This window comes from Centropristis striata, chromosome 1 (assembly GCF_030273125.1).
Source record: "Centropristis striata isolate RG_2023a ecotype Rhode Island chromosome 1, C.striata_1.0, whole genome shotgun sequence".
Classification (NCBI taxonomy): Eukaryota; Metazoa; Chordata; class Actinopteri; order Perciformes; family Serranidae; genus Centropristis; species Centropristis striata.
This window is the reverse complement of record NC_081517.1, coordinates 35,960,074-35,974,287: the sequence shown is the minus strand read 5'-3', so window position 1 is coordinate 35,974,287 and position 14,214 is coordinate 35,960,074. Positions and strand designations below refer to the sequence as shown.

Here is a 14,214-nt window from a genome sequence, read left to right as displayed (position 1 = left end):
TTGCCACCAAAATGTAGTAGAGTAGAAGTATAAAGTTACATAAAATGGAAATACTCAAGTAAAGTACAAGTACTCACTATTGTAATTGTACAGTACTTGAGTAAGTACTTAGTAACATTTCACCACCGTTACTTATGCAGTACCTGTGTGTGCACTGTGCAGGAGTTAATCACTAACGATGAGTAGGCTACTGTGTTCCACTTGCCGGCTCTCTGTTGAGGGTTGGCCCGGGCCCAGCTCGCCTCCTCTGTGGATACGATAAGTCGTAACTCCGCCCCCTGCTCCTCCGTGGAGCTGCAGTCAAGGATGTTGGAAGAGAGAAAGAGGGAAGTAGTGACACACTGGTGGATAGTAGCTGACAGTATTTGGACTTAAACCCTCTGCTAATGAATAACAACCTAGTTATTTCTTCTTGGAGGTGAGTACACCGATACTCTTCACATCTTAACGTTTGTTTCTGGAGCCGTTTAAAGCCGTTAAAAGTTAACTCAAACTGTTTTGAGTCAACGGCCATTATCGAGGTTTTTTTTTTTTTTTTTTAAATTAAAACATGTCAGATATCTCAAAACGACCGCGTATATGTACTCTGATAAAGGAAGTTTTGGTATTATGTGGTTATGTGTGAACTAAAGTATTTTTTAAAGTTAAAAACACATCAAAATGACATTTACAGTGTTAGGCGTTTTCATCCGACGTTAACGTCAGACGCGCCGCTGAAAGCACGTCTCGACAAGCCAGCCCTTTGTTGCTCCAGCCCGCCGGGACAAATATACACGAATACCGTGATTCGTCTCAAATTTCCTCCTGTTAATCCATGTGAAGTTAAGTATAGTCACCATGTGCCGACAAATCCATTTGTTGTTACACCCCTCCCATTTGTTTTTCAAAGAATCTAAGAGGGAGTGTTCACCGACAGGGTGTTTAACGAGGAACCTGACATTATCATCTAGCTATAAATTATGACGTAAATAAATTACACCTTTTTTTTTTTTAGAAGATTACCAGCAAGAAGCGGCACCATTGCTGGTGAAAGTTAAGAAAACATACAGTTTATATGTATTTTTATTTACAATATGGCGTTTACTGTATATAGACATCCCAGTAGTTCATTCAATTGCTGCTTTAAAATTAATGCAGGCACAAAATGTGGGAATAACTTGTTTTAGTAAGTAAGTACATTTTATTTATAAAGCGCTTTTCACAGGAAAAGCAAACCACAACGTGCTTTACAAGGGTATAAAACAACATACAGGCAAACACAGAAAAACACAATACATCAAGAAAACATAGTTAAAGCCTGGACGTCTAGTTGACCAGGTACATACAGTCAACTAACGCCAGTTGTGTCTACACCAAATGCAGATAATTCTGTACTAGTTTCTGTCTACTAGCAGCTCTCAGAGGGGTCTGTGAGGATAAGCCTTATCACAATCTGTCTTTGGTCTCAGTCAGAAATATGTGTAGGAGTCCTCATAAAATTGGCAACCCGTTTTTGCAATCTCGTTACATTGAGGGAATTGTAAGTTAATTTCTAAAACGTGTAAACTGGTTGAAAATGTAGGTCAATGTTAATCTGTGTTTGTGAGTTTACCTCCTTTGCTACCAGCTATTGCAGATGCATTGGCTGGTGGTTTGTAGTTTGTTGCAGTGGAGTGTACTAAGTTCTTTTCAATGGAAATTTAGTACCCTTCCGTTTTTGGTCAACACTGACATATAGATACTTGCTCTGTGCATCACCTCTATTAATAATGTATTGACAAAGTGCTGTAGGCCCTCACAGAGGTAGGCAGAGTGGGCAAAATTTGAATTGCAATACTTATGGCAGCATAACTGCAGTGTTTGTCTTATGATATTTAGTTTTTTCATTATTTTGATTTACAATGATAGCAGTCTTTTATTCTAATTACTCACGACACGGGAACACTGAAGGTGCTGGTAGTCATTGAATACAGCCATGTCTTGTATGATAACTACATCATAGGAAACATTGTATTCAAAGTATAAAAACATTACTGATTTGAGACCTGTTGGCCCTTTCAGTTTGCTGTTATGCTTACTATACTGTTGTGTAAATGAGAAATTCTACTTTAACTAACAGCCAAATGTCAGCCTAAATATTTTGTCATCCCATACATGCAGTGCCCAGGTAAAATTAACCCCTATATGATCTACTGTTTGTGCTCACATCTGTGTACAAGAGGTAGCACTCTTCATTAGCACATCATACTATCTTTGCAGCTGTGAAGGCAATGCAGAAAAAAGAGGAAACATATTGTATAAGTATAGAAGGCAGGGTTTATGTTGTACAGTAACTGACAAACAGCTGCATCTGAATGGTTGAACTGGCATGTCGTTTGCACCACCTGTCACTGAGTTAACAGACCGTGCAAAGGAAAACTGTGACCCAGTGCAAATTATAGGTTTACATTCTGTGTCCATAAGGTAACATGAGTTCAGGCAAAAGGTCATGTCAGAATCAGCAAGCCAGCTCTCTCTCAATTTTAAACAAGCATGTCAAACAGATATAATTGGACACATTTGGAAGTTCTGTTTCAATGACCATTTTTCTAGAAATAAGAATTTTATATTTAACGGAACCTCCATGTCTAAAAAGTGTCCATACAATTCTTTCTAAGGGCAAGCAGAAAGCAACTCTACTGGCTGCAGAAAGAAGTCCAGTTGTATGGAAGTCTATGAGAAAATAACCCTACATCTCACTTATTTTTTATCTGAGCAAACATCAGCTTATGTTCTCAATCGCTAGTTTCAAGTCTTCCTCATACGGCATGATGTTCATTTGGGGAATTATGGTCCCATTTAGAGTAAAATAGACAATAAAGCAGGGTATACATTAGGGTATGGCTAACTTGTGATTGACAAGTTGCTATTAAGTTGGTGCACTGTGTTTTCCTCTTCACACTTTGACCTTGACTTTCACAGTGTGTCTTCAGTTCGTGAAAAATGTCTTGTTCAACATTTGGTTGTACTAAAAGACTCCATAAGAACTTGGCTGATTAATTTTGAATTGCTAACCAAGATAGCTAGCTTGTACTAACTAGCACTTCTGGTTCCAAATCCGAGATGGCGATGGCCAAAATGCCCACCTGCTTCAAATTAGTTGTCCACAAACCAATGGGTGACATCATGGTGGCTTTGTCAACTTCTTCTAAACAGTATGAGTTTAACATGGATCTAAACAAGTGTAGTAGATTCCTACAATGACACAATGATCTTCAGGGTCCTTAAGTAAGATGGTTTACAAGACCGATTGTTGCCTCTTTTGATTAAAGAGAGTGTAGTAGAAGAGACTGAGTCTGTTCAGAGGTTTCGGTTTCTTCCCTGTTATCTCCCCGTCAACACTTTACCACAGTCCATTTAATCTAACGAGAATATGGTGCCTAAGTAATGTTTATCTAGTTTCACTGCTCTTATAAATTAAAGTATGAAAACACATTGGCTTGTCCACTTGAATTCAAGGACAGTCACAGAGTCCCAATCTAATTCTGTCATCACATCCCTCTAGCGGCTTTCCTTCCATGATCTTATCTGTTTTTAGCTGGTACACCATGACACACCCAGAAAACATTTAGCTTTTTCCCTTTTTATAATAACAACCAATCTTCAGTCAGATGAGTATCAAGCTGCTGGCGAGGTTGTTGGAATTTGTTTCCCATACTCCCATGCCAACCTTCGTTCCATGGTGCATGACACATTATCTCAAAATATTGGGACACTCCAGAAAAGCTTTGAAAGCCAAAGACTCATAAACCTTAAAAGGATTTCTGTGGATACTGGCTTTGCTTTAAAGCTCTCAATAGTGCAGAGAGTGGAATGTATTGACCGTTTGCATTTATTGTGGCTCAGAAACTGCTCATTTTCCTCTATGATTCTTGTGAGATCCACAAGGGGACAAAATGTCTTTACTCATGTTCTGTCTAGCGCCACAGCTAATTTGTGAAAATGAGTGAGAGTACACTTCTTTGTCTTTCTCAGTTTTAACAGCCAGGCTGGGCCAGTTGACAGGACTTTCTCTGACAGAGCCCTCAGAGGTTGTTATGGATGACACATTGCAATGTAAACACATGTATGCATGCACTTGTTGCACGAAGGCACATGACCGAGTAGTAATAGGTTGTTTTATGTGTACACACTAGTCACACTGTATGAACACTAGTTATTTAGGTCACATCTTGTGTGAGGAGCTATTGGACTGGGAACAAGGCTGCTGCTCTGGTGTTGCATAGTAGCTCACTGATGTGCAGGTTTGGGCATGCAGACTCTTGGAAAATGTTGCAACGTTTAAAACTATCTCTGGAATGGTTAGGTTGAAGCCAATGCCCTTTTTAAGCTCAATTGCCATAGTGAACTTGAATAACTTTCTTCTAATAGCTTTAAAATGGAACTATTGATTTGTTTGAGCCACCAAAGTGCTATTATGAGCCAAAGATGGGTAATGGGATATGTAAAGAACCACGGTTTTGTTTAGAGTCATCATCAAGAGATATTGTGGTTGGAAGTGAAGAATGAGGGGGCAGTTTCGATTGTTGCTCTGACTGTTATGAAGCACACATACAGGCACCACTGAAACTCACACGCTCTCCTACGCCTTCAGTAGCATTCAACTGATGAATCTCCTGCAGGCATAATGACTGCCTGCTCATTCCTGATGAGTTTGAACCTCAAACTCGTACCAACAGTGCAGGCAGACCAAATAAAGCATGTTGTCCATAATGTTTGTATGTAGATTATCAAGAAGATGTCCTTTTGTTGCTGCCATCAAAGACTTTTATGATCTTAAAAAGGTCTTAAAGCAGACCCTACTCTTTGTTTTCAAGGCATTCTGCCAGCTGACAGCTGGCCCACAGCCATGTAGATGTAAGCTCTTTTATACTCAGTCCTTTCTGGTTTTCCCTTACAGCATGGGACTTTTCCAACAGCTCAGTTTGTTGAGAGGGATAGGAAAAACTCAGTTTGTCAAACATGGAAACAGGAAAGAAAGTCTGCATGGATTAATCTAGAAAGATTTGGACTTTCAAAAAGAGAAGCGTTTTGGGGGATCAAAACCCAGTGTTCAATTTATCTGATTGTTTACTGCAATCATGCAATGTTTTGGGAATTGAAAACTTTATGACTGTTGGAAATGTTGTGAACTTCACTGGAAATGTATGAGCAGACTGAACACACAGTCCTCCCCCTTACTTTTGTTCTCAAGTCAAGAGGTGGCGATTGAAAAAGAGAAATGACATCAGAATGGAAACCACAACTTAAGTCTGCAATATATTATAGCACTTCCTTTTTTTTTAGGACTGTCGGTCAAGTGGAAAATGTTGAACTGACTGTGGTGTAGAAGGACTGACCCGGGGGATGCCAAAATCATCTTAATCTTCTAAATAAAAATTTCACAGATTAACTTTTTTCTGTTTTTATTTTTGAAAGAATTTGCATAGTAGATTTGTTTGCTGTAGGAAATTTTTGCCTATCAGTGTGAATACACAATATCTCATGTTACTATTCTAGCTCAAATTGTTAGTGTGATCAAGTCCCACACACATTAGCACTTGTTGTCCACACACTTAGTAACTGTGTGAGACGTAGTCTGTGTGAACATTGTCTAAACATCACTTGTATTGAATTCAACACTCTGTGCTGTCTTCAGTGTTGATAGTGAATTAATTAAAAATCCCACTGATATTAATCCTCCACTCCTCCTGCACTGGTGCATCATAATTTTAATCACACTTGTTCTGTAAGCCTCTGAGTAATTGCATGTGTGAAGTTATCTTTAATGGATTTTTGGATTGCTGAGTCGATGCATAAATGTTCTCTTCTGGTGTTCTGAGAGACAAGTATTGGTAAACCATAACAGCACTCGGAACATGTGAAAAGCCTAACATGAATCCATGCAGATTAAAATATATGACAAACATTCCATAATGTCTTTTAGCAGATGCTTTTATCCAAAGCGACGTACAAATGAGATTACATGTTGAAGTAGTTTAAAACACTGGTGGTAAACAACAGCTTAGTGTTACACATGCTTTGTATATCTCCTTGTCAGGATCCACAAAGGAAACTTAATGAGTGTTCAGAAGAAGTGATGAGGCCGATTTCTCAAGGTCAGTTCCTCATTTAGCCTCCCAAGAGTTTCAGAATAAGACCATTACAAGCACTGGCCACAATAGCTAATTCTGTTGTGGACATGCACAGTATGATGAGAAACTTGCTCATAATCATGATCTCAAAATGACTCATTCAGTGTTGAATTGTCACTGTACAGTTCACAGTTATGTTCAGGGAAATGTCTGTGATTACTGTAGGTGAAAAGAGTCTGAATAAGGAAAGTGTCATGTTTCTGAGACAAAAGGAAGGATGTTGTGTTGTGCAACTGAGGTCTCTATTATCACGTACACAAGTGTTAAATGCACTAGCATGTAAAATGTCAAACACCACCATTAATGCTTTTATAAAGCTTGAAGATGAAAGCTTCCTTTGTAAGTGCTAACACTTGTCTTAGATCTTGGTTACTGTCACCCATAATGTAGATTTGAAGCTTTCTCAACTACTACAAGTTTCTCTGGCAAGTCATGTAAATGCTTAAAATGGAAAAGTAGAAAAAAGAACTGAGCTTGGCGCACACAACACTTAAGTTCAGGCAGACTCACTCTTTTCTCCACACAGTAAGCTGCATCAACAAGCTTTGTAGTGTGGAGGCGCATAGTGTAGTTTCTCAGCAAGTCCCTGAGCTCAGATGTGAGAAGAATGCCAAAAATATACAGCGAGTGAAAGAGTTTGGTTTCTTTCGAAGTAGGTACAGTTGATGTAATGTTTTAACACAATAAACAGAAAGTATTAAGCTGTAGTTCTACCTAAAGCTTCCATGATAATAGTAGTTTAAATCTGATACAACCCAGTATGAAGTATTGGTCTTTTACAGTCAGCATGTGTTTCTACACTATCAAAAACAATACAACCACATTTAAGACCATTTTATTAAGCTAATGTAGACATGCCTGAAAAAGGGTTGTTTCTTGATGGCAACCCTAGTTTTGCAAAAACTCTCACAAGACTCGCTGCCTGACAGTCAGTGTCCAACTGTAACGATTTCACAGTTAATGCCTAAACTTAACCATTTTGAGAATAATGCCTAAGCATAACCCTTTCAAGGTCAGTGCCTATAACCTAAACCATTCAAGGTCAATACCTAGCCCTAACCATCTCTTGAGTATCACAAATCTAGTTTAATGATCTAGCCTCAACCCTGGAAATGCCCCCTTGTACCCTCGGCATGTTTGTCAGGGGCTGCCTACACTTACAATACAGTAAGTCTCACAAAGTGTGCCTGGCCAATGTGGAGTGGATAAACTGCTGTGTAGTCAGAGTGGAGCGATAAAATGAAATAAAACATGATATCTTCCCTACACCCCTACATACTGCTTGTGTATGGGGTTATTATGCATGGGGGAAATTTGTCCAGACTGCATTTGCAACGTGTTGCATGTTTCCAAAACTATCAGCTCTGAGTGAATGAGCAGAGTCCAGCCGGTCTAAATAGTGAATAATACTGCTGTACATATCGGTCAAATGGGAATACTCACAAACAAACACAGTGATACATGCTCCGGGCAGGCTTCTCTCGGAGGGGAAGAGACTAAACCATGGTGACACACTCTCAGAGGGACACGTGATTTCACCAAACACGTGGTGGTGGTGGTGCTGGTGGTGGGGGTACAGTCTTACTAATAATGGTCAAGTGGTGAACTGTGTAGATGAATCAATGAATTGTCTGGAGCTAAAGAGGCAAACAGACACTTGTTGTGTCATGTGATTTCATTAGCTATGGATGATGTCATTGTGGACATGCCTCTTCCTTGCTCTGACTCATAACTCTTTGGGATCTGAGACCGCAGTGAGTGAGCTGACAGGTTCACTCTACACATTTGATGATGGGGAATCTCTCATTTCAATTGTCTTTCCTGGGATTTTCCATTTTCTTTCGCTTTCAGTTATTGAACTAGAATGAAAATAGACCTTTTCAATGTTGGTTGTGCACAGTTTTATAGACCAATATGACTATGGGAAGGTACTCAGAAAGCTGCTTTCATACAGTCATGGAAAAAATGATTAGACCATTGTTTTCTTCAATTTCTTGTCTTAACCAAAATCATTATCAAGAAAACCATTGAAAATGGCTAGACATGAGCTCAATTAAACTCTTATCAGCTATTTTTGTTATCATTAGATTTACATTCAAACAAATGTACTTTTGTACTAGTTGTACCAGGTATTAAAATGAACAAGAAATAAGAGAAAACAATGGTCCAATCATTTTTTCCATGACCGCATATATACTTATATATTTATACTTTTACTTCTCTTCAAGCTTAAACTGGACTTAATTTGACTTCCATCTTTCAATTCCTGCCATAGTTATAGTAATTCAAGTGGAGCATGACATACCGTATGTAATCTCCCCAGTACTCATTTGTTACATTTGAAAATTAAACATCACATTAGCTTGATGTGGTTAGTACATGAGAGAGATGCTCAGATGGTTAATGATTAGAGGAAAATTATCCATGACATATTAATTTAGCAAATATGCCCTTATGTTGCTACTGCCAGCTGACACACAGACACAGCTGGAGAATATCATAGTCATGGATTTCGTAATGATAACTCATTCTTTACATAGGTTTCCTGCTGCTGATATTTATCAGATCATATGTCAGAACAGGCTTGATGCTCAATACCAGTGTCTCATTCTCAGTTTTCTGCCTGTGTTATGGAGCTGTTTACCATTTTTTTCTCCCATTTGTAGGTGCTGCTGTGGTCAATGAGATAATCAGAATATTAAATTAGCTCATCAAGAATTGGTCCATTAAAAATTATCTCATTACCTGGAGTGTGCCACATAACAACAGATGCCATTTATACACACTCGTGACTGAGTTGCATGCTGTTTATTGGATACATCTCCATGCTCCATGTCGGAGGTTTTAAACTCAATTTTCCTGAAGCCACTGACCATGTTGTTCTCTCCTTGGAGGACCACTTAATTTGATAACACTAAGAAAAACAAATGCATTTTGGTTTTGCTTTGCTTTGCTTGGTTTGTGTTATTCAACAATACATTTTCGTAATAACCACGCTAAGGCTGAGCAATTTATCTTTCCCTCTCTCCTCCCTTGTATATAGCTCTGTATGTTTATCAGACGAATGGCACTCGTCCAGATTGTACTCCTGATTAAGGCCAGCGTTCATGTAAATAAATGTGAAAATTAGAGCCCGACCAATCCAGGATTTTGAGACCGATACAGATTTAGGAGGGGAAAAATTCACTGGTTACCACTATTGCGGCTGATACTGTGACTAAATTAGAATGAAAATAGACCTTTTCAATGTCAATTATGCACTGATTTTATACACCAATATGACTTTGCAAAAGTACTCTGAAAGCTGCTTTCTTAATCAAATAATGTATTAAATAATATTTTTTTTAAATGCATACATTATACATACAATATAGAATAGAATATATCTTTATTGTCTGTTCAACAGAGCAGAAATTTGTCTTTCGACACGGCTATAAAAATTCATGCAAAACACACAACAATTACATGAAGTGAGATAAAACAACAACACTTCAGTAAAAACACAACATCAATAAAAAGAATGATTGTTAACCGATTCCAGAAATGAAAACTTTGAAAATAAAGAATAAAAATAAATACTTAAATAAACATTACTGTTTGTCAAGTATCAGTCAATTACTGACCATTTAAATAAGGAGTTAATGAACATAAATAAATAGCCAAGAGCATTTTGAAATCAGCTGAGTATCAATATTTACATTTGTTGATAAAATCTTAAAAAACAATAATCCCTGTGCCTGGTTATTGCCTTTATGTTCTGTAGGTTTCTATTGCTGTTATCTTCCCTCTGGAGGATACAATTTGTCATCCACTCCCCTTAGTTATGTGTAGTACTGCTTGTCTACATTGATAGGCTATGATCAGCAACAGTCTACCCGCCGCTTGAGCACTCTGTCCATTAGCTAAATTCCTAGCTATTTCATTATCTAAGTGGGTGGGTTCCAGCCCCTGCCCACTACTCCACTAAACCACAGGCTCGATTGCCAGTAGCCTCCTCTCTGTCTCGAGAGGACTGAATCAGGCTTTCTGCCCAAGCTTGAAATATTTATCACACGTAATTGAACAGATCGTTGGAAGGATTGAAATATACACCCCTATTGGCATAAAGGCACTACAAAAAATGCTGTTTTTTGGGGGGGGTTGGGGCAAAGCAAGTGACATGAACAATATGTAAAGCCCTGTCTAACTGTGTCTTAGCTCTGTAGTGGAAACTAGGCTATTGACTGAGCTGGTGTCAGATTTCCCTGCTGCTGCCATTCCTGCCGCAGACACCCAGGGTCTCGCATTGATTTTATAAACCACAACTCCAGGACAACTCCAAGGCTTTCAAGACCGTAATGACATAATGGATGTGTTGGCCAAGGCTTGAGTCATTATAGGTTTATGCCTGCAATGCCTTTGATTTCTCTGGAAATATTCAGTGTAATGCTACAGGACATTCTTAGTTCCAGGAATAGACTGGCCGGTATTTTCGCCGTTGACTCTGATTGGTAAAGACTGCAGGACGGAGATAAGTAAGTTTAACAATATTATTTAGACCCTCAGCTGACAGAGAGACTGGTTATGAACCTTATTACATCAACTGCAGATGTGGTGTATGGGTTATTTTTGTGGTCCAAAGTGTGCAGCAACATGTGACGTAGTCAGTAAATATGACGTTTTGTTTGTAAACACTGACTGTATGGCACGGTGACAATCAATTCGCTTTTTAATAGCTGGGTGTAAAATGTGTTTCGGACATAAACACATTATCTCATTCAACGCAGCTTATAATTAATTTAAAAATAGAAGAAGCTTCAGCTACTCGATCATTATTACTCCAGTATATGCTATCAATAATATAATTGCAAGTCTGTTTTCAGAGGAAAAGGATATAGATTACCATCCACCTTGGGGAGCTCTATTGATTGCTGTCATCTGATGTCATCGGGTGTCATCCCCAACAGCCTAACAGCTGGTGTATCAGTTGCTTTTTCATTAGTGGTCCGAGTGTGTACATTCAGTGCTGCAAAATACATTTCAGATTTATTTAGTTAGCTAAAAAAACATTTCCGTTGAAATATATTTTGAATTTGAAATTGTATTTATTTATTTTTATGTCTCTGGTTGGGTTCCACAGTAGGGATGGGATAATATATGGTTTTATCCTCAATGGCAATAAACAAAACGCGTGCAATAAGTAGATCATGGTGAATTTCCATTATCGGGATAATCATCAACGATCATCAATGAACATGCCGACCTTCCACTTCAAGGTTTGGTATCTCAATCCTATTTAAACAAAAAGGTCCAAAGTTCTCTCTCCAAAGTGAGAGATAATCTATGCCATTTGGACTTTGGTCAGTATTTTGTTTAAGGATGTATTTCTGAAGTCAGCAGTTGTATAGTGATGCAATTGATGAACTTGTTGTCTATACTATAGAGCCTTATTGAAAGAATACAGGGATTATCATTATCCAAAAAATATTATTATTATTTTTTTTAAAAGGTAGAGGATGCAATGTTTTTTCTCTTAACACAATGCCAGGTAAAATGTTTTATTGTTCTTATTAAATTACTTTTAAGCCTATTTTGATGATTATGTGCATAATATTCTCAAACACAATTATTTGGGCCAGGATAATCGTGACATGAAATTTTCATATTGTCCCATCCCTACTCAACAGTACTGTGTGAACAAATATATCATGACATGATCAGTCAGTAGAAATACTTTACTGTACAGTGTTGTGGGTGTATGCCAAATACGTTCTCCCTTTTTAATATTGCTCTGCAGGCAATTCTGCAAATCAGTGAGCAGGACTGCTTTTGGTGTTTTAATTAAATAGTTTTCGCATCAAAGAGATGAAGTACATTGATTTGTCAGGTATTTAATTCACTATATGAGACAAAGTAATACATGTGCATCTGGTTATTTTATAACTTAATGGTTTCTCAAATTAATTTTAAGATAACTCATAATATCACGATTAACATGGCACTATTACAATATAAAATGACAAATGTCATACACATATCTACATCATCCACTCCAGGGTTGGAAACTTCAATATTTTTTATAGACAAATAAATCTTTACAATTCACTTAAAAAGTAAATGTATTTAGTAAGTCTAATTAATTTAATCAAAAGTAAACTACATGTAAATACATCTAAATTAATTAAGGGGCTACATGGAGGTGTAGTGGTTAGCCTCTCGCCCAATGTCTGCTGGGATTGGCTCCAGCCCCCCGCGACCCGAGTGCGGGTAAGCGGATAAGGAGAATGAATGAATTAAAGTACATTTAAATAGTCTTTAGGTCTTTTGTAACCTCTTACACTTTCTTGTTTGTCTTTGCATTGTTGGGAATTACATAAATGTATTATTGTTTAATAATAACACAATTAATACACACCTATGTTTATTTATTCCTTTTTTAGGCGCATATTCATATTGAAACATCCTGGCTGACACATCCCCTTCTTTTTCCTCCCGCCCCTTTCTTTATAATTACATTGACTTAAATCAGTTACCTAAGCACTGTGAAGCAAGACACGGTCTCTATCCTTGATATAACACCATTTCTCATTTGCTGGATGCGAATGCAGAGCCTTTTAAAGATCACTTAAGAAATTGCCTATAAGGGCAATCAAAAAGCAAGGGAAGTTGGCAATGATTTTTGAGCAGATTAAACTGGAGGGGAGCCAGCTGTGTCTTTAGAGACTGTTTGTTTACATAGACTAATAATTTTCTTTTTGAGTGGTATGTGGGTCTATAAAGGAAAGGGTTGGCTCCTCTGGACTGCAAACATTTGGCACAAGAAAGACTTCATGCATTTTTTATTTATTTTATTTATCCTTTATTTATTTTCTCGAGGAATCATTGAGGGCAACCCCTCATTTATAATGCTGTCTAGAGTACAGAAATAAATATTTAAGTTTTAAAAAACATTTTTAGCTCTCTTTAGCTCTCTTTTTTTTCACTCATATTTTCAGTGATCCAGTTTACATTAAAGCATAGAATTCATTACACTATATCAACATATATTTACTAGTAAAGTGTGTTTGCAGTACTCGTCAGTTCATATTTCTTTGCTGAAGCATTTAATTTCATCCCCTATCATCATAATTATAGACATTAGTCACAGATTTTGTTTGCAAACACCAACATGTCTTGTCATGTCTTGGTGGTTAGGAATATATTTTGTCTTATTGTTTTAAAAGTACATTCATTATAATTTTCTTATCGCCAGCACTCTGACAGGATGGCATCACTAGGGGGGGAGGAGCCTCCTCCAAATGGAGGTCAGCCAGATAGCCGTCTAAAGAGCAAGAAGCCGCCCAGCCTTGTAATAGCAATCCCTCCACCTGAGGCCATGACGCACCACGACCCTGCAAAACAGGTAAGCTCACCCTGTCTTTCCCTCCCGGCCAGATTGTCACTTAGAAGATGTGTTATCATGAAGAATAACCACTTCCTGCCATATTGCTGTTGCTATTGCATGTGTTAATAAAAAAGCACTCTTAGCCTCTAATTTCTATCAGTAATCATGAATTAAGAGTTGTTTCTTAATAACATTATAACCCCAAAGAGCAGGATAACAGCTTGCTGCTGACCATGACTGCAATAAAGTTCACCGTTTCTACTGTTTTTACCTCTCAATCCAATGGACATGTTACGTAAACAAAACATCAGCCTTTTGTTTATAGAGTAAGATTTGGAAAAAATGAAGGAGGCATCAAGCAAAAAACAAAGTAATCATCAAAAATGAATCAAGACTCTTTCTTTCACTTCCCCATTGATGTTATAACTGTTGTAAAAATTTGTATTAATCTGGGGTTTTTCCAACGTTTTAATCATATTAAGCAAATATGTCCCTGTCTGCTGCATGTAGAGGCACTGGCTTTGGGTTACATCAGACCAGTGTTTCTGCTAAAGGCTGGCAGGCTAGATAAGGTTAACTATATCAGCTATTCTCAACCTTGGGGTCCCGACCCTAATTGGGGTCGTGAGATGATTTCTGGGGGTCGCCAAATCATTTTGGAAGTCAGCTCTGTCTCCACAGTGTTAAAGTGTTCGTGTG

The 14,214-nt window shown here is 37.9% G+C and overlaps 1 protein-coding gene across 2 annotated transcripts in view; it reads left to right on the top strand.

Annotated features, from left to right (window-relative positions):
• Positions 1-270: 270 nt before the first annotated feature.
• Positions 271-14,214, top strand: part of LOC131977102 (inactive rhomboid protein 2-like) — a 34,589-nt gene continuing 20,645 nt past the window's right edge. The window contains exons 1-3 of one of the 2 annotated variants that reach the window (XM_059340313.1): positions 326-418; positions 6,059-6,116; positions 13,384-13,533. In XM_059340313.1, the coding sequence (XP_059196296.1) occupies positions 13,396-13,533 (138 nt within the window). In that variant the 5' untranslated portion in view covers positions 326-418; positions 6,059-6,116; positions 13,384-13,395. Of the gene's footprint in view, positions 419-6,058; positions 6,117-13,383; positions 13,534-14,214 lie in introns of both variants that reach the window. The other variant, XM_059340312.1, reaches the window with a different exon arrangement.